Source organism: Hypanus sabinus, chromosome 22 (assembly GCF_030144855.1).
Source record: "Hypanus sabinus isolate sHypSab1 chromosome 22, sHypSab1.hap1, whole genome shotgun sequence".
NCBI lineage: Eukaryota > Metazoa > Chordata > Chondrichthyes > Myliobatiformes > Dasyatidae > Hypanus > Hypanus sabinus.
Window position 1 is genome coordinate 57,987,058 of NC_082727.1, and position 27,547 is coordinate 58,014,604.

Genomic DNA, 27,547 nt, shown 5'->3' on the forward strand with positions numbered 1-27,547 from the left:
TGTTGTTCTAAATTCTATATATATTTTGTACAATCCAAAGCAATTCTCAACAAGATAAGTATTTTTTTAGGCAAACACAAATACTCAGTTGTTTAGACAAGCTGCAAAAAAGGAAGGTCATGGGTGTAGAGTTTGAATTTTATTTTTAAAGATTGCCAACAACATTAAGCATTGAATTGTACATTATCAAATATATTGTATCAGGTATTTGGTTGACATAGAGTGGCAAGTGGTAAGGCCAGAGTAACAGGCAGAGGTTCAGGTCGTGGGAAATTTTCTCAAATAATGTAATATTTTGTCAGTTCAATATTTTGCAATATTTATGCATAATCTTTATAATTGCTTTATTTTAGTTGATTATAATGCATTTTAAAATATGGTGAGGCTACAGTAACCGGGAATAAATTCCCAGTGATATATCCAGACAATGAAAGGCAGTATGATCAATAGCACCTTTATCTAACTGCCTGACTAGAAAAGACAGTGGCCCAATGTGCATTGCCTCATCTTGCATGACCATCCTTCCTTGACACAGGCTGTAAAAGTAGGTTTTACTCTAAGACTACTGAATGAATTGCAACCTGGTGTCAGAGCGTTTTGGAACGTCCTCTATGTATCTGGTTCAAGTCATTTCCGGTGACGATGCAGAACATAGAACATTACAGCACAGGAACAGGCCCACAATGTTGTGCCAAGCCAAGTCATTTTGCTAACTAAACTAATCTCTCCTGTCTACACAATGTCCATATCCTTCCATTTTCCTCACATTCATGTGCCTATCTAAACCTCTCTATGTCTCTAATGTATCTGCCTCTCCCACCACCCAAGGCAGCAAATTCCAGGCATTCACCACGCTCTGAGTGTAAAAAAAACTCCCCTCACATTTCCTTTGAAATGACCCTTTCTCACTTTAAATGCATGCCCTCCGGTATTAGACATTTTAACCCTAGGAAAAAGATGCTGTCTGTATACTCTATCTATGCCTGTCTTAATCAGATTGCCCCTCAGCTCCAGCACACCATGGAAAACAACCTAAATTTTTCCAACCTCTTGTAATAGCACATGACTTCTAATCCAGCCAGCATCCTGGTAAACCTCTACTGCACCCTCTCCAAAGCCTCAACAGGGAGATCAGAACTGTGTGCAATATTCCAGAGGTAGAGTTTTATAAAGCTGCACCACAACTTCCTAGCATATGAACTCAATGCCTTGACAAATGAAGGCAGGCCTGTCATAAGCCTTCTTAACCACCTTATCAACCTGCGTAGCCACTTTCAGGGAGCTGTCAACTTGAACCTCAAGATCCCTCTGCTCATCATCACTGTACTTGCCTTTAACAGTGTACTGCCTCTTTGCATTTGACCTACCAAAGTGCAACACTTTTGGCAGAGTTAAACTCCACCTGCCATTTCTCAACCCGTATCTGCAAATGAACCATGTCCCATTCCATTCTTCACCAGCCATCTGCTCTATCCACAGCACCAACAATCTTCCTATCATCTGCAAACTTACTGACACCTGTACTATATTTTCATCTGGGTGATTTGTACCCATCACAGCAGCAGAGGTCCCAGTACAGATCCCTGCAGAACACCATTAATTACAGAACTTCAACAAGAGGTCAAGAAACTTGACATTCTCCAGGTCAAAGCAGACCCCTCCATTTGATTCTTCCATCACCTGCTTACTCAGTTCTTCAGCATTGCTGCAGGTTGTCTGCATTGTGTACAAGATGCACAGCAGCTTCAATAACATCACCTCTCAAACAAGCCACTTTCATCATTTGGTCATATGCCCCTAACTTGGAAATCTATCAATGCATATTAAGTTGGTAATTCTTGAGTTGGTTAAAAACCTGCAATTTTTAGCGATTTCCTTTAATACAGGGGTTCTCAACTATTTTTATGCCATGGACCAAAACTATTAAGCAAAGGGTCTGTGGACTCCAGGTTGGGAACCCCTGCTTTAATAGAAGGATTGCAATGTTCAAGCAGGCAGCTCACCACCAACCTATACAGGACAGTAAATACTGACCAATAGGAAAATGCGATGTCAGCATTAAGTTCAAGAGGTCTAGAATATAAAAGCAAGGATGTGAAGTTGAGGCTTTATAAAGCACTGGGGAGGCCTCACTTAGAGTTTTGCGGAGAGATTTGGGTCCCTTATCTTTAGAAAGGATATGCAGACACTGGAGAGGGCTCAAAGAGGGTTTACGAAAATGATTCCAGCATTGAATGGCTTGTTGTATGAAGAGTGTTTGATGGCTCTGGACCTGTATTCACTGGAATTAAGAAGAATGAGGGCTGACCTAATTGAAGCCTACCAAATGTTGAAAGGCCTCGACGGAGTGGATGTAGAGAGGATGTTTCCTATGGTGAGAGGGTCTAAGAGCAAAGGAGCACAGCAAAGAGGGATGTCCCTTTAGAAAGGAGAATTTCTTTAGACAGAGAATGGTGAATCTGCGGAATTTGCTACTGGTGGCTGTGGAGGTCAAGTCATTGGGTCTTGTTAAGGCTTGATTAGTCAGGGCATGAAAGGATACAGAGAGAAGGCAGGAAATTGGGGCTGAGAGGAAAAATGGATCAACTCTGAAATGGCAGAGCAGGCTCGATGGACCAATGGCCTAATTCTGCTCCTTTATCTTATGGCCTCATGGTCTTTTATCCCATAACTAAATCCAAGATAATCACATTGCATGTCTCTAATGCATCACAATGCAGGATTAGGGTTAGAATGGTGTGAAAATTTAAAAAATAATAGAATAATTAAATTCAGAAAGATTGAACATATTATTACTACAAATTACTGTAAATAAAAAATAGTCTTGTTAAACTTTTGGGAGCTTGAAGCACAAAATATTATCTACCTCATTTTAATAGCTGATCTCAGACATCATTTTCTTCTTTGCAAGTAAACTGAAAAGAAACATGGGTAAATATTTTACATGAAAAAAGCTAGAAGTGACAAACAGAATTGAAAACACAAACATGAGAAAATCTGCAGAAGCTGGAAGTCCAGAGTAATACACACAAAACGCTGAAGGAACTCAACAAGTCAGGCAGCATCTGTGGAAAAGAATGAAGAGTTGACATTTCAGGCCAATACCCTTGTTTCAGAATTGAGAGGGAAGGAGGAAGATGCCAGAATCCAAAGGTGGGGGAAGGGAAAGAGGCCAGCTGGAAGGTGATAGGTGAAGCCAGGTGAGTGGGAAAGGTCAAAGGCTGGGGAAGAAAGAATCTTCTAGGAATGGACAATAGGAAAAAGGGAAGGAGGAGGTGACCAAGGGGGAAGTAACGAAACCATAAGACATCAGAGTAGAATTAGGCCATTCAGCCCATTGAGTCTGCTCCGCTAGAAGGCAGGTGAGAAGAAATAAAATGTACAAATTAGACATAGAGGAAGTGGGGGAAGTTTAATTCACCAGAAGGATATTGATATTCATACCATCAGGTTGGAGGGTACCCAGACAGATTATAAGGTGTGGTTCCTCCACCCTGAGGGTAGCTTCATCTTGGCACAAGATGTTGGAATGGGAATGGGAACTGGAATTAAAATATTTGGCCTCTGGGAAATACTGGAGGTGAACAGCAGATTGGGCAGCATTTGTGGAGAGGGAAACAGTGAACATTTCAAGTCAATGTTGAAACTGGAACTGGGGAACGGAGAAAACAAATAAGCTTTGGAGAGAGGGGGAGGGTTGCAATGCACAGAAGGAATGTCGATGGCTGGATGAAGACTAATCTTGTCCAGGTTAGTGGCAGTTCTGTTGTGATTGAACAAACAGTTAATGACATGATTCCATGCTCTGCAAATAGAATATAAATGCATTTCTTCCTCATCTGAACTGGTTACATAAAGAATATGCTAATGACCTTCTAATGCTTTGGATACCTTAAAAGTTATTTGTGGCAAATACCCAGATTTTGTGCTCAGTCATAAAGAAAAGGGAGTTGCCCATAGGAACAAGTAACTTCTGCAGTGATTAGTAATTCCAGCTATGGGACGTCTCAGACACAAGGAAAGAGTGATGTCATCAGGCAGACAAAAAGTTAATCACAGAAGTAATTTTCACAGTTAACAAGCCAGAAAGTCAACAATTAGCCAGCTATATCAACACTTTGTAGAGAGCAAAATAAAAATCTGATTACTGATAGGATTTAAGTGGAAATAGGGAAAAAAATTACAAACTCGGGTGCAACGGAGTGTATCGGTTAGTGCAACGTCATTACATCTTGGGGTGTTACTGAATCTGGAGTTCAATCCTGGCACTGTTCTCAAAGGAGTGTCTGTACATCCTCCCTGTGGAATGTGTGGGTTTTCCCCAGGGTGATCCAGTTTCCTCCCACAGACCAAAGGCGTACTGGGTAGATTGTAAATTGTCCTGTGATTAGGGTAGGGTTAATCCAGGGGTGTGGTGTGGCCATGATTGCGTGGCTCAAAGGGCCCATCCTGCACTGTATCTTTTAATAAATAAATGTTAAATGCTACTGATTATTATTAGAACAATGGATTTTTAAACAGTTATCATATAGAATTATACTTCACTCACATCAAACCAGCTCTTTTAGTGTTAAAACAAGTTGATAAACTTTATGAACATACATATTTCAGAAACTTCTTCTATTACAACATTACCTCTTTACCTTCATTTTATTCAACAATTGTAAGGTTTGTTTACTACCAGAATAACTTCTAAGTAGTTGAAATTCCTGTCAGTCAACAATGTAGATAATTGAATGCAGAAAAGGAGTAGAAAAACAGAGCATCATTGAGAGCAATTTCTGGATTCCATGTTACCTACTTCAGAAACTTCTTCTGTTACTACAGTAAGTCCTGCTCACCTCACCACAACTTCAGAGTCAATATTGTTTTCTCAAAATCTCGAAACGGATTTTCTATTCCATAACATATTTAACTTACTTTAGCCTTGCAGCTGTTACATTTAATAGTGTTAACCTGCACAACACATTTGATTCGGTTCACAGAATTGATTAACCTAATCCCATCTATTGAGAGACAAAATAAATCACTGCTCTTGGCAACAACTGGCAGGATTTTCTGTTATTATTTCAGATTTCCAGCTTTGTTACACTTATTTCCAGGAGGATCACTGGGTATCACTCAGGAGCAGAGACGCCAACTGATTTCTTTTCCCTCTGCTGCTTATAATGATTCACCCAGAAGCTGTATTAGCACTGCAGTTGAAAGATTGATCCTCAAGATCTATCTGTTTGGCTCAGACCCACAGCATACTCTGCAAAAATGCACTTAAGCCAGGAGCTAAAACCTCTTCAGTCAAGCAGTAGAAACAGGCCCCTTCAATGGAGAATTCTCTTCTAAACCGGCCATAGTCAGTAATGTAGGACTGACATCTCAGCTGTTCCTACGTATCTAAACAGGGACAAAGGCAGCTATCTTAAAGCTCTTTGTCTGGATGTCAACCAGTGAAGGGAGATGCTTTCAAGTAGCACGCATTCTTCTGATCAAAGCTATTGTGAACTTCTGAAAAAACAACAGTGCTATAATGAAAGATCTATAATTGTGCATAAATGCAGTTTAATATTAAGCACCATTCTCCTCCAGTGAGGGATGGTCTGACCTAGGTAGTGTGGCTGTGATTTCATATTTTTTCCACTTTTTCACAATGGTCTGCACTGAGCTCCAAGGTATGTTCAGTGGCTTTGAGATGGTCTTGGACCCTTTTCCAGATTTGTACTTCTCTATTATCGTCTTGAGTGCTCTTTTGTCTTCATTTTGGTCTGGTCTACTGAAAATCTTCCATACTGTTGGATCACAGAGAGGGGGTATTCCTTGAAAACAAGTGATCCTCCAATTTTCTACATCAACAAATTTGGTGAGTTGGTAAGATAATACAGTAAAATGCACCCGAGGAAAGTTAGTGTAGTAATTACAAAGCGGATGAATACTTTTATAGCCTCACAATCTTAGTTTTTAATTTTTAGTAAATTGTTGACAGGTTTAGGAATTTTTCTTTTGATTTGACATGATGCACTCAAAAAAATCCTACTTCAATATATTAAATATTTCAACAGTAAAATGTGAAAATAGTTGTTGAGGCTGAATACTTTTTCAAAGTACTGGTTCTGTTCTTTATAACATTATGAAAACAAGTCTGCAACTTAGCAAAGCTGGGTGTTGAATGTTAAGGGATATTTAATTGAATGTTTGTGAAGGACAAGCAAAAGGGAAAAGGAGCAGTTGTAGTACTATCCCGAAGGAAAACAAGTGATAAGAAATTACCTTGGTTTGCATTAATATGATGTCAGTTTGGGTCAAGCTAAAAAACAGCAAAAGGTGATAACGTTAGTAGGAGTTATTTATAGGCCATCATATAGTAATTGTAATATTGAGCACAGTATAAATTAGAAAATTATGCAATGGGGTGATATAGTAATCATTAGGTACTTTGATGAACATTTCCAAATCAGAATCAGATATAATATTGTTAGCATATTTATTTACTCATTTGTATATACTGGGGTGATATAAAGAGTTGTCTAATTAACATTTCAGAATTAGAATTAGGTATAATATCATTGACAAACTTATTTATCTGTTTGCTGAGATAGAGCGTGGAACGGGCCCTTTTGACCCTTCCAGTAATCCCCGATTTAACCCTATCCTAATCCCAGGACTAACCACAAATGCACTGGAAAAAAGAATCAATGCAGCAGAGATGTGGTTCCTCAGAGGAATGCTATGCATATCGTATATGGACAGGATAACCAACGAAGAAGTTCTACAGAGAATGAAAACAAAACGTACATTGCTTAAAAAAAATCAGAATACAGCAATCAGAATTCTTTGGACACATCATGCGAAGAAAGACAGAACATTTAGTTACAACGGGAAAGCTGGAAGGAAAATGAAGCAGAGGCAGACAGAGAATGGAAATGAGAGATGGATTAACATCACGGTTAGAAACAGGGGAGGCAACAACTACAATTCGGAGGGTCAGGACCTGTGATGGATGGAGAGACATGATTGCCCACATCGAACGGCAAGGCACCTGAGCTGAACTGAATCATAGGACTGTTTACAATGATCAATTAACCTTCCAACCAGTATATCTTTGGACTGTTGGAGGAAACCGGAGCACCCAGTGGAAACCCACGTGGTTACGGGGAGAACATACAAACTCCTTGCAAGCAGTGGAAGGAATTGAACCTGGGTTGCTGGTACTGTAAAGTATTGTACTAACCACTACGCTACCATGCTGCCCCATGTGAATATGTAGTGAAATTTGTTGTTTTGCAGCAGCAGTCCATTGCATAGCTAATAAAAAGAACTATAAATTACAAGAAGACATTTTATATATATATTTTTTAAAATTAAATAAGTAATGCAAAAAGGGAACAAAAAATAAAAAAGGACTGGATTCAAATTATAACAGTAAGGAAGAGGGTGAGTTAACAGAATGTATACAAAATAGTTCTGTAGGTCAATACATTGAGGAACTCTGTTCAGATATTTTTTTCAGGAGATCAATTTTGATCTTTTTATAAGGAGTCTTTGAATAAAGAGTGACCATGATGCAAAGGAATTCTCCATTACAGTGGAAAGCAAAGTAGTTTGATCCGAAGTCAGGGGCCTAAATTTATGCAAAGGAAACTGTAAATCTCTGAGGAGTGAATTGGCCCTGGTAGACTGTAGTCTTTCAGAGAAGGTATTCTGGAGAATAGGCAACGTTGAAGTGCTGTAACTACACCAGTTATGCATTTTGTTTTGGCATTAAAAAAACAAAATATATAATATGATCCAGCCATAGCATGCACTTAAGTGAAGAATAGTACCAATTTCAAAGAGAAGTCATCGAAATTTCCCAAATTGAATAGACAAATGGCAGCAGTTTAGAATTCACCACAAGAAATGACTATGAAATTAATAGAGAACAAAAAAAGTCTGAGAATAGACTTCTAAGGAACATAAAAACAGACTATAAAATATTTTGCAACTATATATTAAGAAAAAGATCACCAACACCTTTACTTTCTGAGGAGGCTGAAGAGAGCTGGACTTTGCACATCCATACTCATGCCATTCTACAGATACACAGTAGAGAGCATTCTAACGAGCTGCACCCTGCATGGTATGGAAACTGCACTGCAGCAGACTCAAAGGCTCTGCAATGGGTGGCCAAAATTGTCCAAATCGTCACTGGCACCAGCCTACCCACCGTCAAGGAACATATACAGAAAGGTGTCGGGAAAGGTCCAATAACACCATGAAGACTCCAACCCACCCTGCTCATGGACTGGTTGTTGGGGGGAGGGCTACGTAGCATCCACACCAGGATCACCAGCCCCCAAAACATTTGCTTTCCCCAAACAGTAAGACTGATCAACACCTCTGCCCACTAACTCCACCACTACATTATTATTTCCCTCAGTCACAAAACGTGCAGCCTAGTGTCACTTTATGGATGTATAATCAATATATACACACACACACACACACACACACACGCACACACTAGCTTATGTATTTATATTTATTGTATGTTTTATTATTATTACTGTGTTGTGTATCTTTTTGTGTGTTTTTTGTTTGTTCTTCCTTTCTCTTGTACACAGGAAATGATATTAAACAATCTTGAAATCATAATGTGGGAGCAAAATAATTTCAATTCCTTTGGTTCATAGAAAACCATACAATACATATTACAATTGCTTCATCATGTGTAACATGACAAGGGGAATTAAGAGAAATAAGCATTGGGTTAGAAAATGTGCTGGAGAAATAAATGGAGGGAGAAACTTCAAAATCTCCAGGGTCTGATCATCGGCATGCAAGGTAGCTGTGGAAATGGTGAAGGCATTAATTGTCACTTTCAAAAATTCTGTACATCATAGAATAGACTCACATTTTGGAGGGTGACCGATGTTACTTGCTTATTTACAAAAAGCTCTGGAGAGAAAACAGAGGCCAGAACAGTCAGCTTAACATCAGTTGTTTGGAAAATGCTGGAGTCTATTTTAAAGAATGTGATAACACAATGCTTAGAAAATATCAGCAAGGTTAGACAAAGTCAACATGGATTTATGAAAATAAAATCATATTTGGTGAGCTAACTGGAGTGTTTTTGAGGATATAACTAGTGGAATAGATAAGGGAAAGCAGTGGATATGGAATAATTGGATTTTCACAAGATCTGTGATAGAGTTCCAATGTAAGAGTTAAGTGAACAATAATAAACCATATAGAATTGGCTTAATGGACTGGCATGTATTGGTTATAGATGGGAAATGCAGTAGAAATAAATGGGTCTTTTTTAAAGAGGCAGTCAGTCATAGGGATCAGGACTTGGGCCATGTTATTTACAATGATGGAAAATTAAAGGTAATATTTCTTAGTTGGCTAATGACTCTGAAGTGGAGTAATAGTGAGAACAAATAGGGCAAAAGGGCTTCAAGCCATTCTGGACACGTTGAGTAAGTAGGCAAATGAATAGCTGATGTAGCATGAAATGGAGTCATGTGAAGTCATCCATTTTGGTAGGAAGGACATAAAGGCGTATTGGTAATAAATGGGAAATGCTGAGACTACTTCTGGAATATTGTGTGTGATTCTGCTCTCTTTATTTAGATGTACACTCAGTGGCCACCTTATGAGGTACACTTATACACCTTGTAGATGGAAATATCTAATCAGTCAATCATGTGACAGGAACTCAATGCGTAAGTGTATGCAGACAAGGTCAAGCAGTTCAGTTGCTGTTCAGATCAAACACCAGAATGGTGGAGAAATGTGATCTAAGTGACTTTGACTGTGGAATGATTGTTGGTGCACATATGTGGTGATTTGAGAATCTCAGAAACTGCTCATCTCCTGGTATTTTCACAAACAACAGTCTCTAGAGTTTAGTGGTACAAAAAACAGAAAGCATCCAGTGAGCAGCAGTGGGTGTGGATGAAAGTGCTTTGTTAATGAGGGAGGTCAGAGGAGAATGCTCAGACTGGTTCAAGCTGACAGGAAGGTGACGGTAAATCAAATAACCACGCGTTACAACAGTGCTGTGCAGGAGAGCATCTCTGAATGCACAACATATTGAACCTTGGAGTGGATGGGCTACAGCAGAAGACCATGAGCATATGTATATGTTATAGCGGGGATGCAAGAAAGGGTCCTCGACTGATTCCTGGGATGGCATTGACTGTCATTTGAAGCAAGATTGGAGCAAGCAAGTCCATGTTCAGAGGAGTTTAGAAGATCAGGATCAAGGACTGGAGACCCTAAGGCAGCTGTGGAGGCCTGTCTGTGTGGGAGAGGGGCTTATTCTGCCGTTGTTTTGTTCTGTTGATGTTTTTGCTGATGTTTGTGTTGTTCTGCTGAGCATTATGGGTATGCTATGATGGAGCCAGAATGTGTGACGACACTTGTGGCCCCACATCCTTGGGTTGTGTTGATTGTTACACAAATAATGCATTTCACTGATGTTTTGACATACACGTGATCAATAAATATGAACCTGAATCTGATCTCATTCAAACAGGCAGAATTTTTGACGGGCTCAGTACTGAAAGAATACTTATTTATGTATTTAGAGATACAGTGTGGAACTGGCCCTTCTGACCCAAAGAGCCACACTGCCCAGCAACCCACCTGTTAAAACCTGGCCTAGCCACAGGACAATTTACAATGACCAATTAACCTACAAACCGGTACATCTTTGGACTGTGACACTGGAGCACCCAGAGGAAGCCCATGTGGTTCACGGGGAGAACGTACAGACTCTTTTCAGATGGCACCGGAATTGAACTCCAAACTCTGGAACACCCCAAGATGTAATAATGTTATGCTAACTGCCACGCTACCGTGCTGCCTGGTTACTTCTCCATTCTTGGGTGAGGACAGTCACAGTTTCAGGGTATAGGGTAAGACATTTCAAACTGAGATGAAGAGCATTCTCTTCACACTGTTGGTGAACTTGGGGAATTCTCTACCACAGAAAGCTGTGCTCAGGTTGCTGAACATATTTTGGAAGGAGATCCTGGGTCCGTCGTTGTTGTTCGTCATCAATATCAATGATCTGGATGATAATGTGGTAAACTGGATCAGCAAATTTGCAGATGACACCAAGACTGGGGTTGGAGTGGACAGCAAGGAAGACCATCAGAGTTTGAGTGGGATCTGAACCAGCTGGAAAAATGGGCTGAGAAATGGCCGATGGGATTTATCACAGACAAGTGCGAGGTGTTGGGTGCGAGGCAGGACCAACCAGGGTAGGTCACACACAGCGAACAGTAAGGCACTGAAGAGTGCAGTAGAACAAAGAGATCTGGGAATACAGGTCCATAATTCATTGAAAATGGCAGCGCAGGTAGATAACGTTGTAAAGAAAGCTTTTGGCACATTGGTCTTCATAAACCAGACTACTAAATTCAAGAGTTGGGATGTTACTTTGAAGTTGTTGACACATTGGTAAGGCCAATTTGGACTATTGTCTGCAGTGTTGGTCACCTACTTACAGATATAAATAAGCTTATAGAGAACATTTCCTGGAGGACTTGAGTTATATGGAAGCATTGAATAGGTTAGGACATTATTCCTTGGGTCATAGAAGATTGACAGGAGATTTGATAGAGGTATACAGAATTATGAGGGTATAGATAGACTAAGTGCAAGCAGGCTTTTTCCACTGAGGGCGGGTGGGAGAACAACTAAAAGTCAGAATCAGAATCAGATTTAGTATCACCGGCAAATGTGAAATTTACTAACCTAGTGGCAGCAGTGCAATGCAATGCATGATAATACAGAAAATAAAGTAAGTAAATCAATTACAGTAAGCATGCATACAATGCCTATAAAAATATTCAACCCTCTTGGTAGTTTTCATTTTTTATTGTTTTACAACATTAATTAACAGTGGATTTAATTTGGCTTTTTTGACACTGATCAATATAAAAAGACTCTTTCGTGTCAAAGTGAAAACAGATCTCTACAAAGTGATCTAAATTAATTACAAATATAAAATACAAAGTAATTTATTGCATAATTATTCAGCCTCTTCAAGTCAGTATTTAGTAGACACACCTTTGGCTGCAATTACAGCCTTGAGTCTGTGTGGATGGGTCTCTATCAGCTTTGCCTATCTGGACACTGCAATTTGTCCCCATTCTTCTATACAAAAACTGCTTAAGCTCTGTCAGACTGCATAGTGATCGTGAATGAACAGCCCTTTTCAAGTTTCCACAAACTCACAACTGGATTGAAGTATGGACTCTGACTCCGGCATTTTGAGACATTAACTTTGTTGTTTTTTAATTCCTGTGTAGCTTTGGCTTTATGCTTGGGGTTGTTGTCTTGCTGGAAAACAAATACTTTCCCAAGTTGCAGTTCTCTTGCAGATTGCGTCAGGTTTTCCTCCAGGATTTCCCTGTATTTTGCTGCACTCATTTTACCCTCTACCTTCACAAGCCTTCCAGAGCTTGCTATGGTGAAGCATCCCCACAGCGTGATGCAGCCACCACCACGCTTCAGGGTAGGGATGGTGCATTTTTGATGATGTGTGGTGTTAGGCTTTTGCCAAACATAGCATTTAGTCTGAAGGCTGTAAAGCGCAATTTTGGTTTCATCAGACCAAGGAACCTTCTTCCAGCTGACTTCAGAGTCTCCCACATGCCTTCTGGCAAACTCCAGCCAAGATTTCATTTAATTTTTTTTTGTCAACAGTGACTTTCTCTAAGCCACTCTCCCATAAAGCTGAGACTGGAGAAGCTCTCGAGCAACAGTTGTTGTGTATGTAATCTCTCCCATCTCAGCTACTGAAGCTTGTAACTCCTCCAGAGTTGTCATCGGTCTCTTGTTGCCCTCGCTCACTAGTCCCCTTCTTGCATGTCACTCAGTTTTTGAGTATGGCCTGCTCTAGGCAGATTTACAGCTGTGCCATATTCTTTCCATTTCTTGATGATTGACTTAACTGTACTCTGAGGGATGTTCAGTGACTTGGAAATTTTCTTGTATCCATCTCCTGACTTGTGCTTTTCAATAATCCTTTTACGGAGTTGCTTGGAGTGTCCTTTTGTCTTCATGGTGTAGTTTTTGTTAGGATACTGACTCACCAGCAGTTGGACCTTCCAGATACAGGTGTATTTTTACTACAATCGATTGAACCACCTTGACTGCAGACAGTAACTAATTATGTGACTTCTAAAACCATTTTGGCCGCACCAGTGATGATTTGGTGTGTGATATTAAAGGGGTTACTTTGTGTTTTCTGTTTGCAATTAACTGAGGTCACTTTGTAGAGATCTGTTTTCACTTTGACAAGAAGGAGTCTTTTTTTGTTGATCAGTGTCAAAAAAAGCCAAATTAAATCCATTGTGATTCAATGTTGTAAAACAATAAAACATGAAACTTCCAGGGAGTGGGGGTGAATACTTCTTATAGGCGCTCTAAATATATTAAATAGTTAAATTAGAAATAGTGCAATCACAGAGATAATATTTAAAAAAGTGAGGTATTGTTCATGGGTTCAATGTCCATTCAGGAATCGAATGGCAGAGGGGAAGAAGCTGCTCCTAAACCACTGAGTGTGTGCATCAGGGGTTAAAGGTGAAAGGTGCAAAGTTTAAGGGAAACATGGGAGGAGAATTCTTTACTCAGTGGGTCACGACAGTGTGGAATGAGCTGCCAGAGCAGGTGGTGTATACAAGCTTGATTTCAATGTTTAAGAGAAGCTTAGATAGATACTTGGATGGTAGGAGTATGAAGAGCTTTGGTGCTGGTGAGTGGGAGAAGGCAGTTTAATTGGTTCAGTACAGATTAGATGGGCAGAAGGGCTTGTTTCTGTGCTTTTCTATGACTCTGTGTGATAGACATCAAGGGGCATTGGGAGAAAGTAGAAATATGCTTCTGAGGTAAAAGGATCAACCGTTATCAGAGTGAATGGCGAAAGATCAGAAGTACTGAACTTAGTAATTCTGTTCTTGTTTTGCAACACACACAACATGCTGGAGGAGCTTAGCAGGCCAGGCAGCAGTGATGGAAAAGAGTTAACAGTCGACATTTTGGGCCGGGACTTTTCTTCAGAACCCTTCTCACAGGAAGTCTTGGCCCAGAATGTCGACTGTTTACTCTTTTCCATAGATGCTGCCTGATCTGCTGAGCTCCTCCAACATTTTGTGTGCACTGCTTTGAATTTCCAGCATCTGCAGATTTTGTTGTGTCTGTTCTTGTTTAGATGTTTTGTGTTTGAATCAGATAAATCCAACCATATCAGCTGTACTACATTTGCAAATATTTGCTTATGTTTACCAGGAATTTGCTTATACCTGGTTTGCATATTCTGAACCAGAATGTAATTTCTGATTAGCTTAACCAAGTCAAAAAAGCAGTATTTCTCTTTTGTCTAAATTGGTTTTATTCTTATTAGATTGCTAAATCCAACGTTCATATTCAACTATCAGACCCAGCTGAAAAAACATTAATTTTTGAATTATTACTAAATCAACCATGTGCAGAATTTATAAAACTTCACTACATACCAACACCATTATATGATCTTTCCTGATGAAGGGTCTCGGCCCGAAACATTGGCTACTCTTTTCTCACGGATGCTGCCTGACCTGCTGAGTTCTTCCAGTGTCATGTACGTATTCCTTGATCCACAGCATCTGCAGTTGTATTTTTGTGCCATTATATGACCTACAAGGTAATGGATCTGATCAGAACACCTGGGATCTTAAATATTTTGTTTTGTGGCAGCTTAAGAAATTTGCAGTGCCATATAGTAACATAAATTGTTAACTAAATATTTTGCATAAAATTCTTCATATACCTTAAAAATGGATTGTCCCTTAACTTTAGCCTTGGTAGTACATTTTGATAAGGTGAGGTTTTGTGTTTTTTTCAGTGTAGGCAGGATTGCAAGGAGAATTAGTAAATGCCTATTAAGATCATAGCTGTAAAACTTAAAATACTGTGCAAAAGTCTAGGCACATATATATCACTAGGGTGCTTAAGACTTTGCACAGTACTGTAGCAATTTTAATGTATTGCACTGTACTGCTGCCACAGAAGAAACAAGTTTCATGAGATATGTGAGTGATGATAAACCTGATTCTGCTATGGTTTTCTATTGTGGACTGAGAGTGGGAAGGAGGCAGGGAGAGGGGAATCATGGTCGGGAAAAGGGGAAGGGAGAGAGGAGGGAGCGGGAAGCTTCAGAGAGACATTCTGTAATGATCAATAAACTAATTGTTTGGAATCAAACAACTTCTCTGCCACCTGCTCCACACACCTCCTGTGGTGCTCCACCTTCACCATTCCTGCTAGATTTACAAACTCGCTCTCCACTCCACTTCAACAAATACAGTACTGTGCAAACGTCTCAGGCACCCTAGCTATATACTGTATATGTGCCCAAGACTTTGGCCATGCTGCCTCATTCATGGTATATACAAATGGCATCTTTCAGGTTATAGAACCCTGTGGACTTGCTTATAGAAGAAACCCTGATCTGTGACCATAGGCATTAGAAGGATCTGCAAATTATCAACCTCAGCATAAGGTTTTACAAACAGCATCTTGTTCAACCTGATTGTTACTTGTCTTTTTCCCCAGCTTCAATATCAACTGCATGAAAAGATCAGATCAGGTGGATTTTACAGTCTCAAGCAGCTCTTCCATGCAAACGACCCAACCAGCAGGGGTCATGTGACAAGGTGAAGCACCGCCCTGTTTTCCCCAGCTTGTTATTTTTTCCAAATAGAGACAAATATACATTGGGATCAATTTTAACAGAGTAAGCCATTCATCATTTCCTGGACTAAATGGTTAATCTTGTGAGAATTCTCTGATGATGTGGGTCATCACTGGCGGCAACCTCAACCGAAGTCTTCATTGACAGATGTACAGTCACTGTTCTTCATGTCAGACTACTCTGCCAGGTTTATCTGAACTTTAATCTTTTATTTTAAAAGATTTTTAACAGCAGCACAGTTCAGACCTTTGCTCACACAGGAAGGGTTGTCTCTATGATTGAAACAATCTGCGGGTCAGAAGGTACAGTTCAGAGGCTAAGCAGCATCAAGGGATGAATTTGGCAGCATTTTACAAACATACAGCACGTGTTTTCACCTTGTCCTTCTTATTAGATATAAATTAGAGTAATACTGAGACCCTGGGTATTGCACTGATTCACAGTGACTGATAAGCAGAAGCACAGAAACATCATCTGAACTGGGGGGAGCTTCATTACAAGGAGGAAGTTGAGGGGAGAAGAGAATCTTTACATTGCATGGATTTCCCTGGTACCCATGAGAACAGGGTATTCAATGAAATGGAAATCTCCAAAGTTTCAGTGTCAGGTGTTATAGAGGTAAAGAATAGATTCAGTGATTATTGAATTGTTTATTTTATTTAGTGATACAGCATGGAGGAGGCCCTTCCTGCCCTTTGAACCGTGCTGCCCAGCAGCTCCTGATTTAACCCTAGCCCAGTCACAGGAAAATTTACAATGACTGATTAACTAGTGTGTCTTTGGATTATGGGAGGAAACTGGAGGACCTGGGGAAACCCATACATTTTATGGGAAGGATGTACTGACTCCTTTCAGGTGATGTCAGAATTGAATTCTGATGTCCCAGGCTGTAATAATATTGCACTAACTGCCGCGCTACTGCGGAATGCTAGAATTCCAGATGTTTGCTTTTGTTGCATCCAGTTTTCCAACAGGATCACAATGGGAGCAAAGGCTTCCCCAGTGAGCTTCCCACTGAATCTGATCTTTGTTCAGGAGAAAACTGAGGTCAAGGCCATGCTGCCTCAGGTTATTCTTCTATTTATATTCTATGGGTGTTGGGGTGGCAATACATCTCTACTAAAGGAGGTGTGAGGCGCTCCTTCCCTCTGCTAGCCTGCAGGTCACCCTTGAGCAAGGTGTAGGACCTGCTTATCTCCTCCGATCAGGGTCACGTGAAGCCATGGGAGGACGATCATACGTGCAGCTGGTGCATATCACAAGGCCAGGTTATGCGACCACTGACGCCAGGCAGACAGTCTCTGAAGCATAGCAACAATGGCTGGGGTCAGCCGTCTTGTAAAGACAGGAGAAGGCAATGGTAAATCACTTCTGAAGAAAATTTGCCGTGAACAATCATGGTCATGGAAAGACCATGATTGTCTGTGTCAAACGACACAGCCCATAACAAACAAACTCGGCCCGGAACGTCGTCAGTGCTTCTCCCTATAGATGCTGCCTGGCCTGCTGTGTTCCACCAGCATTTTGTGTGTGTTGTTGTTTGAATTTCCAGCATCTGCAGATTTCCTCGTGTTTGTTGTTGAAACTTATCCTCTGTCACCTGTGTTCTAAATATTATCTATTTTTGGGCCCTATCACTAAGCAACCTCCAAAATATGCATCTAGAACTACATCCTTCCTGGTCAATGGGAGTAGGCAGTTTAAATGGTTTAGCATGGACTAGATGGGCCAAAGAGCCTGTTTCTGTGCTGTACTTCTCTGACTTGACAAGGAACTGATGCATATAATCAGCATTTGACGCAGTGTGAGCTTTGAACCTATCTACATTGAAAAAAATAGCATTTTAATATCAACAGCTGCTTTACCCTGGGAAAACTACAGCCAAGAATAGGTTCTATTGGAGTCAACCAGCACGAATTCATGAAGGGGGAAGTTATATCTAATTAATTTATCATAATTCTTTGAGTAAATATTAGCTAGAATGAATAGAAGAGAATTTGTAGATGTAATTTATTTGTATTTTCAAAAAGCATACAAGATAGACACAAATAATTATTTCATGTGATAGAAACTTATAGTCCTGGAAGTAAAATATTAGTAATGGATAGATACTTAGCTAATTATAATTAGCAGGAAGCAGTGTGTAGGGATGAGCGTGAACACACTATTCAGGTTTGTAGCCTGGAACTGATAAGGTAACTACAGGGTTGATAGGCTAATGATTTAGAGAAAGGAAGTAAATACACTGTAAACAAATCTGCAGATGCCACAAACATAGGGGGAATTAGGGAAATTTTTGCCCCACAAAGCTGTGAGAAGGGTAAAAGCAGCTGATAATGATGGGGCACATAATTGGGCAAAAATTGATCAAATTGAGTCAATGTGAATTTATTTATCATAGCGGGTGACAGAGTAGCATAGTGGTTTGCACGATCGCTTTACACGACCAGAGATCATTTTTGGTTGATGCAAAAGATTCATTTCCTGCCATTATACTTTATTTGACTTTGTTTCACCTTGGATTGCAACAGTCATTACAAATTACTTTTAGTGGGTGTCCCAGTGTAGGTTCCAAGTATTCTGTTGGTAGTGATTAAGAAGAAAGGTTTTTAATTCCTTTCCTATCTTTAGATTGCTTACTTATTTTTCTTTCATTGTTCAAGTGGATAAGCTATTGATTATTATTCACACCAAGTGGTTCAAGAACAATTACTATCCCTCACCCATCAGTCTCTTGAACAAAAGGGCATAACTAGACTCACTTGCCCATCCATTGAGATGCTCCCACAACCAGTGATCTCACTTCAAGGACTCTTTATCTCACCATCTCCCATTCTTATTATTTATTGGTATTGATTTATATTTGCATTTGCACAGTTTGCTGCCTTCTGTACTCAGGTTGATCTCTCATTGATCTTGTTAAAGCTACCATTCTATAGATTTGCTGAGTGTGTTTGCAGGAAAGTAAATCTCAGGGTTATATATGGTGACATATGAGCTTTGATAATAAAATGGATGTTGAACTTTGAAGTTTGAAATGTACATTAGTCCAGATTATAACTTTGTTTCATAAATTTACCATGGTGACCATCAAATCTACCGGTGTAATTTCTTATGACCGATTATATATTTACTTAGGATGGCAAATGTAACCAAATGACCAGCTTAATACAGAAATATGTGATCCAATACAATTCAGCATTATAAATAAAAATATTATTCATGGATATGCAATATATATAATGTATCAATATCCCTTGTTTTACCCTTCAGAGAAGTCTTGTTGACAGTTCTAACTCGATTTCTGAAACGATTTATTGCTACAAATGAATTCTATCATCTTCTGCTCAGGTACGTCCCAATAAATACTTTAAATGGTAAGAAATGGCAGGAATTTTTGTACGTCTCGATTTGACCACAGCATCTGCAGTGTACTTTGTGTTTAGGAATTCTGGTCATCCGATTGAACAGAGGAACCTTAATAATAATGCAGTTATAATCCAGTTTTTTTCCTAATAAATTGTGTAGATTTTGATAATATGTGCATAATTTTGTATGTAAGATGTAATGTAAAACTTAATTCCTATATAATTTGCTTTTTTAAACTGATGTGTAAGTTAGGCTGCTTGATATATTGGAGGAGCTTTCATAACTATCAACCAAGCTGTCAGGGAAGGACCAATATGAACATAAACCACAATAGCCACAGTCACATAGTGGCTGGTGCGACACTAATACAGCTTGGGGCGTACTGGAGTTCGGAGTTCAATTCCGGCATCCTTTGTAAGGAGCCTGTAGGTCCGTGCTGTCAAATGTGCGCATTTTCCTCAGGTGCTACAGATTACTCCCACAGTCCAAAGACACGCCAGTTACTCGGTTAATTGGTCATTGTAAATTGTTCCATGATTTGGTCAGGGTTAAACCGGGGTTGTGGGGCAGCACAGCTCGAAGGGCCAGAAGGGCCTGCTCCGTGCTGAACCTCTAAATAAACAAACCAAAGATGGAATCCACATTGCAGTGTTCCTGTCTAATGCACGGAGGATTAATTCACTGTTCAGTTATTTCCATTGATGGGTATTGTTCAACATTTGTCAATTACAGGCTTAAACTTAATGAAAAGACTGTCATTACCTTTGAAAACTTCTGTTCGCATTTCAAAGAACAAGAACCAAAGGGTTATCCAGCTTGGATGGATCCTGTGAAAAGACCCAGTGAAAGCAAAATGCTGAGTTCAACACAAGCTCATTTGCAGCTGAAGGCAATGGTGATGGAAAGGTACTGTGACAAATACATTATAATATATAACTACAAGAATGTTATTTGTCAAAGCATCGCTCCTTGAAGATGTCCTGGATACTATGGAGGATAGTGTCCATGATGGAGAAATTATTTTTGTTGAAGCGCTTAATAAGGATGAGCTCCACCTTGCATGTTTCCCACTTTCACATGGGAATGCAACATTTAACTTGAGCTTAAGCAACTTTGATACCTCACAACATAATAGATCAGTAGATTTGATGGGCTGAAGGGTCTGTGCTGTAGTGCATCAGAATTGGTCATGTCCCAGCTTTATAAAACTCTAGTAAGGCCGCACCTAGACTATTACAAGCAAGAGAAAATCTACAGGTGCTGGAAATTCAAGCAAAGCACACAAAATGCCAGAGAAATTCAGCAGGCCAGGCAGCATCTAGGAAAAGAGTACGGTCGCTATTTTGTACAACTCCTTATATTCTGTCTGGTTAGCCTGCAATCCGATGGCATGAACACCGATTTGTCAAACTTCCGGTAATGCCCCTAACCCCCCCTTCATTATTTCCCATCCCCTTTTCCCTCTCTCACCTTACCTCTTTGCCCACCCATCGACTCCCTCCGGTGCTCCTTCCCTTTTTTTTCTTCCATGGCCTTCTGTTTCTTTCACCAATTTACTTCCCAGTTCTTTACTTCATTCCTCCCCCTTCAGGTTTCACCTGTCACCTTGTGATTCTCTCTCCCCTCCTCCCCACATCTTAAATCGACTCATCATCCTGTCGTGCTGAATGGTTTTGGCTCGAAACATCGACTGTACTCTTTTCCTGGATGCTGCCTGGCCTGCTGTGTTCCTCCAGCACTTTGTGTGTGTGTTGCTACAGTTCTGCATACAGAACTACAGTATTGCATACAGTTCTGGTCACCTCATTAGAAGAAGGATATTGAGGCATTGAAGAGGGCACAGAGAATGTTTAACAGGTGTTGCCTGGATTAGAGAGCATGGTCTATAATGAGAGATTGGTAATTTGCCTATTGCCACAATAGGTGTTCAGCAGATGCGATCTCATTGGTTCTTCACACGGCCTTGGATTAGCTGAACAATGTAAGTACCTATGTCTGCACGCTATTTATTGACTGCAGCTCAGTATTTAACACAATTATTCCAAATTTCTGATCGAAAAGCTCCAGAACGCGGGGTTCTGCACCTCCCTCTGCAACTGGACCCTCGACTTCCTGACTTGAAGACCACAATCTGTGCGGTTCGGAAATAACATCTCCACCTCACTGACAATCAACACTGGTGCATCTCAGGGATGTGTGCTTAACCCACCACTTTACTCTCTCAGTACCCAGGACTGTGGGGCTAGGTATGGCCCAAATGCCATCTATAAATCTGCTGATGATACAACTATTGTTGGCAGAATTTCAGATGGTGACGAGAGGGCTTACAGAAGTGAGATATATCAGCTATGATTTTGCAGCAACAACCTTACACTCAACGTCAGTAAGACCAAGGAACTGATTGTGGGCTTCAGAAAGGGTAAGACGAGGGAACACACACCAATCCTCATAGAGGGACCAGAAATGGAGAGAGAGAGAGCAATTCCAAGTTCCTGGGTGTCAGTATCTCTGAGGATATATCTTTCATTAGGAGTTTGAGGAAATTTGGTATATCAACAAAGACACTTGCAGATTTACACCAATGTCCATGGAGAGCATTCCAGCCAGTATGGGGTGGGGGGGGGGCAAGGTGCTGCTGCACAGGGTCGAAATAAGATGCCGAAAGCTGGAAACTTCGTTAACTCCATCATGGGCACTCTCTCCATAGTAGTCAGGACACCAGGACATCTTCAAGCAGCTTCAAAAAGGCGCATCCATCATTAAGGACCCCCATCACCCAGGACATGCCTTGTTTCATTGCTACCATCAGGGAGAAAGTACACATACTCAACGATTCAGGAACAGATTCTTCCCCTCTCTTATCAGATTTCTGAATGGACATTGAACTCATGAACTCTACCTCACCTCTCTTTGATTTTGATGTATATTTAATTTAATTGTTTAATATACATACAGTATATACTTACAGCAATTCACATTTTTTTTCTATTATGAAGTATTGAGCCATATGTTGGCAACGTTAAACCTGATTCTGAAACTTGGGTTGTTTTCTCTGGAAGCTGAGGGGAGATCTGATTGAGGTGTATAAGATTGTAAGAAGCATCGATAATTAGACAGACTGGGGGCTATTTCCCAGGGTGGAAATGTCTAATACCAGAGACCATGTATTTTAGGTGAGAGGGAGTAATTTCAAAGGAGGTGTTTTACACAGAGTGGTTGGCTCCTGGATTGTGCTGTCTGGGGTGATGGTAGAGGCAGAAATATTAGAGACTTTTAAGAGATGTTCAGATAGATACATGAATGTGAGGAAAATGGAAGGATATGAGCATTGTGTAGGCAGACGGATTAGTTTAGATTGTCATTTGATTACTAATTTAATTATTTTGGCATGACATTGTGGGACATATCTCCTGTTCCTGTGCTGTACCATTCTACGTTCTAATATTGAACCCAGATGATGGGAAATCCAAGAGCTTGACTTTGAAGCTTGAATTCCCCCCCCTTGTTTTCTTTATCTTTTGTGTTCCTCTTATGGATATTGGGATATTAGGAAGTGACCAGGAGCTTATTGGGAGTAAATAACAAGGCAGCATCCATTATTAAGGACCCAAATCCAGAACATGCCCTCTTCTCATTGCCACCATCAGGAAGGAGGTACAGGATCCTGAAAGCATACACTCAATGATTCAGGAACAGCTTCTTCCCCTCTGCCATCAGATTTCTGAATGGACATTGAACCCATGAACACTACCTCACTACTTTTTTCCCCTCTCTTCTTGCACTACAAACTTAATTTAATTGATTTTTGTATACTGTATATATGGTACTGTGCAAGAGTCTTGGGGACATAGATATAGCTAGGGTGACTAAGACTTTTGCACAGTACTGTATTTGTCAATGTGGAGCAGAGAGTGAGTTTGTAAATCTGGCGAGAACAAAGGATGTTGGGAATGATGAGGGTGTAGTGCTGCGGGAGGGGCGTGGGACAGGTGGCAGAGGAGTGCCGTAGGCGGGGGAGGGGTGGTTGGCACAGGTACGGCCACACCCAGCCCTGAGACACCAGGCAAGGTCATTTGATTCCAAGCAATTGGTTCATTGATCATTACAGAATGTCTCTCTGGAGCTTCCCATCCCCTTCCCTCTCCCTTCCCCCTTTTCCAGCCAAGATTCACCTCTCTCTGTCCCCTTCCTGCTTTCAGTCCACAGTAGAGAGCCATATCAGAATCAGGTTTATCATCACTTACAAATGTCATGAAATTTGTTTTTTTTTTCAGCAACAGCAGTACAGTGCAATGCATAAAATTACTACATACTGTGCAAAAGTCTTAGGCACCCTAGCTATATATATTTGCCTAAGACTTGCACAGTACTGTACATATTGTAATTTATAGTTTTTTAATTATTATTTTGCGGAGGCAGTACTTTGTAACATTGCTGCTGCAAAAGAACAAATTTCACAACATATGCCGGTGATACTGAACCTGATTCTGATTCTGATATATTAGACTTTCAAAGGTCACACAAAAGTAACTCTTCTCAGAATTCACTTCACAATCAGTTGATTCCCAGTCAACAGGATTTATGGAAGCTCACCATTATTGGCATCTGTGAAGAGACACTTAGCTTCACTACCAATAAGAACAAGGACCCGTTTGAAGAAAACTCCCTGGAGACCTAGGAATTAATTAATGACAAACTTCAGATATTCTTGGAGTCGAAATGTCACCATATCTCATGGGAAAAGAAACAGCTCCACAGGAACCTGAAATTTGTGTTGCAGCAGAAAATGTAGGATGAAAGGAATAGAAAATAAATGGAAAGAGCACAGGGGGCCCAGTAGAGCAATGATACTCCTGGCACACGCAGACACTTTGGTGCTGACAAGACACCCTGGATCCCATCCAGAAAGAGGCAAGAAATGAGGTGAACTTCACAATACAAAGACAGTCAACACCCACTGGAAGGAAAGAGCCACAACACTGCCTTTGATTCAGTGCCACAGCAGTCTTTTTTTGTCCAGCTTCGTTGCTGCTGCTGACCGATACAAAGTTGGAAAGACCCAGTGGCAACTATAGAGCAAGTTTTTGGGAACAGGTGGAATCAGAGCCGAAGTTTTAAAGTTTGGCTAGCAAGAGAACTTACACCAGGTGACTGCAGAGATGCCTTTCCGGCTCGGTGCCTACACTTTTTCTCCCTCCATAGAGGGAGAGGGAGAGGGTGCCACCTGATCGGCTGAGTGTTTCCAGCAACTTCTTTAAATTTTTTTGATCTGCAAATCTCTGACGTAATTCAAGTTTATCCCTCAGTAGAAATGCTGGCCGACCTTCTGAGTTTTCCTTTCTTGGTATTTCCAGAAAGTATAGTAGGCACTTCAGGAATTTTCTTCCAAGCATTCTTGTCAAGCTGGAGCTGATATGCATAGATTGTTTTGACTACTGTCATCTCTCATAGCAGTGATTTTGGATGCTGTGCATGCAAATCAGTAGAGTTAGTGATGACAGCTCATAACATTCTCAAGGGGATGCCAAGAACTTCACATGGTGTGTACCCTTGGTTGCAAATGAATAACAATTTCCATATTACTTGCATTACATCTGGTATGGTGGGGGGGGGGGGTGGTGCTACTGAACAGAATTGAAAGCTGCAGAAAGTTGTAAAATTAGACAGCTGCATCATGGGGTGTCAGTCTTCGAAGTATCCAAGACATCTTCAAGGAGCAGCATCTCAGAAAGGTGGTGGGCATCATTAAGGACCCCATCACTTAGGACATGCCCTCTTCTCATTGTTGCAGTCAGGAAGGTGGTACAGAAACTTGAAGGCACACACTCAGCGATTCAGGAACAGCTTCTTCACCTCTGACATCCAATTTCTAAATGGACATTGAACCCATGAACACTACCTCACTTTTCTTTTTATTATTTCTGATTTGGCATTATTTTATTTTAACTATTTAATATGCAAATATAGTGCAAATATAGTGGTGTATTGTTTTAAGTACAACAGAATCTTTTTCTGTTGATCAGTGTTGAAGAAGCCAAATTAAATCCACTGTGATTCAACGTTGTAAAACAATAAAACATGAAAACTTCCAAGGGGTTTGAATACTTTTTATAGGCACTGTATATACTTACTGAAATTAATTGACGTATTTTTTCTCTATATTATCATGCATTGTAACAAGTAACAAATTTCAGGAGATATGCTGGTGAGATTAAACCCGATTCTGATTCTGAAGATGACATCACACAACTATTATATGACAAATAAACTCTTGTCGGGCTTCCAGCCGGGTACAGGTATCAATTATAACTAATGCTTCAGTGATAAACTCTTCAGAATATGGCAGAATTTGTCATTGAAACGTCAGTTATAACTGATACCTGTATCAGACTGGAAGCCCGAGAAGCATTCATTCATCATATATGCTGGGAAATCACCAGATCCCTTTTTTACTATATGACTCATTTACATATATATATTGAGCTTCAACACAAAACTGTTCAAATCAAATCTGTATCTCAATTTCCTGTGTGTTTATCTCTTTGCTCCATTTGCGCTGTTTCTTTAAAAATGTGTATATTTGAATAACTCATCAATTTTTATCAAATGCAGACCTCTGGAAGTGAGAGATCTTTTCACTGGGATGGATAATGGCAGGATGTTTCCAGCCACATTTCAGAATGTCTTGCATCAGCTAGGAATAGAAATGGAGCATGAAGAATTCAAAAAACTATTGAAGAGGTATGGAAATTTATTAATGATGATGCTGCTCTTATTGAAGTGCTTCATAGCAAATGTTTTCATGGTTTAATTGTGATTCCACAGAACTTAATTTCTCCACAACTTTGAAGGAAGAGTCATATTAGCAGGTTTATGATCACCATTCCCTCTAAGCTGCACGGACACGTGGCCTTGCAGGAACTGAAATGCTCCCGTGCACATAGCCTTTGTGCCGTGCAGCTGGACGCAGCTAGGAAAAGTTTATGAAGTGAGAAAGATTTTCTTTGTTGGACTGTATTTCATTACACCAATTAATAAGTAAAACCAAACGTTTGTGATTTTCCAATTTTCATTTTAAATACTCATGGTATGCATATTACAAAAAAAAAACAACTTTTAAAATGCTGTGGAGTTTTTAGGCTGCATAAAGATTTCCTGCCCTCTTGGTTCACACAGCTGTAAAAAGACATTGTTTATGATATAAAAAACAATTAGGACTGCAGGGCTGAAGAATTTACCAAGACTGCAAAGAAAAGTTATGCATTGAAATCAAAGATGATAATTTTAAAGTTAACCAATTAATTTAACTGCGAGTCAAGGTAGGTCAGTGACACGACAACAGAGACAATGGATGAACGGTATTTGTCCAGATGATTTAGGAATGACTTCCAGGGAATAAAATCTACTTGGAATTTAAGCCCCAGGTTATGATCAACTCATTTGCTGAAGTTTGCAAAAATATAAGTTATACAGTGGATTCTGGTTAATTGGGGCAGCTGCATATTAGGGACAGATGAATGTTGCCAAAAAGTTTCTAACTAGGGTCAGAAGTGTGCACTTGTGTGGCCATTAGTCTACACTGTGCTAAGAGCAAACAATTTTTCTATAGCATCAGTTTTGTGTGCTTGTGTTCAAAAAGCAGTGATTTTTTGTCACTGATAGTTGGCAAGAAATAAGCAGTATTGTGGCGACCCACTTTCTGTGCAGGCGAACCGGCTCACAAATAGCCAGCGCGTGGGGGGAGACTTTGGTAATGCGCCTCTGATGTCATTTCCGCCCAGAGAGGGCGGGCGCTAGGGATTAAATGCCAGTGACGCAAAGTTTGGATAAACTAGTCTCGAAACGACCTACCGACTGTGTGTCATTATTTCAGTGCTGTGTGTAGCACATCACTACATTGGTGACCCCGACGGTCTAAACGGGATTTGGACCAAAGATGACCGACTCTTCATCTGTTCATGCAGTTTCGCTAAAACTGCCGACTTTCTGGACGCTGCGACCACGTGTGTGGTTTAGCCAAGCAGAAGCCCAGTTCCAGATTTGGCAGATATCCTCTGATTCCACGTGTTACTACCATGTGGTGAGCACCCTTGACCAGGAGACAGCCACCCAGGTTGTGGATTTCATACAGCCGCCCCCGGAGGAAGGCAAATATGAAGCATTCAAAGCGCAGCTCATTGGGACCTTTGGCCTCTCACGGCATGAGCAGGGTCATCTGGACGGTTTGGGAGACAGACTGGAGTCAGCACTTGATGAACGAGATGCTGGCCCTGGCTGACGGACACAAGCCCTGCCTCATGTTCGAGCAAGCGTTCCTAGAGCAACTGCCTGGGGACATACATTTGCTGCTGGCCAACGCAGATTTCAGCGACCCCCGGAAGGTGGCGGCCCAGGCAGACATGCTACATCCGTCGGTCAGATTACCAGGCCACGCGCCCAACAACGGACCAGACC

General features: G+C 40.5%; 1 protein-coding gene across 3 annotated transcripts in view; it reads left to right on the plus strand.

Moving 5' to 3' along the window:
• LOC132379655 (uncharacterized) overlaps window positions 1–27,547 on the plus strand; it is a 66,876-nt gene that overhangs the window by 9,481 nt on the left and 29,848 nt on the right. For 2 of the 3 annotated variants that reach the window (XM_059947833.1, XM_059947832.1), the window contains 4 exons: window positions 15,586–15,686; window positions 18,998–19,075; window positions 19,826–19,999; window positions 25,706–25,834. In XM_059947833.1, coding sequence (XP_059803816.1) covers window positions 15,586–15,686; window positions 18,998–19,075; window positions 19,826–19,999; window positions 25,706–25,834 — 482 coding nt within the window. The remainder of the gene's footprint in view (window positions 1–15,585; window positions 15,687–18,997; window positions 19,076–19,825; window positions 20,000–25,705; window positions 25,835–27,547) is intronic. The other variant, XM_059947834.1, reaches the window with a different exon arrangement.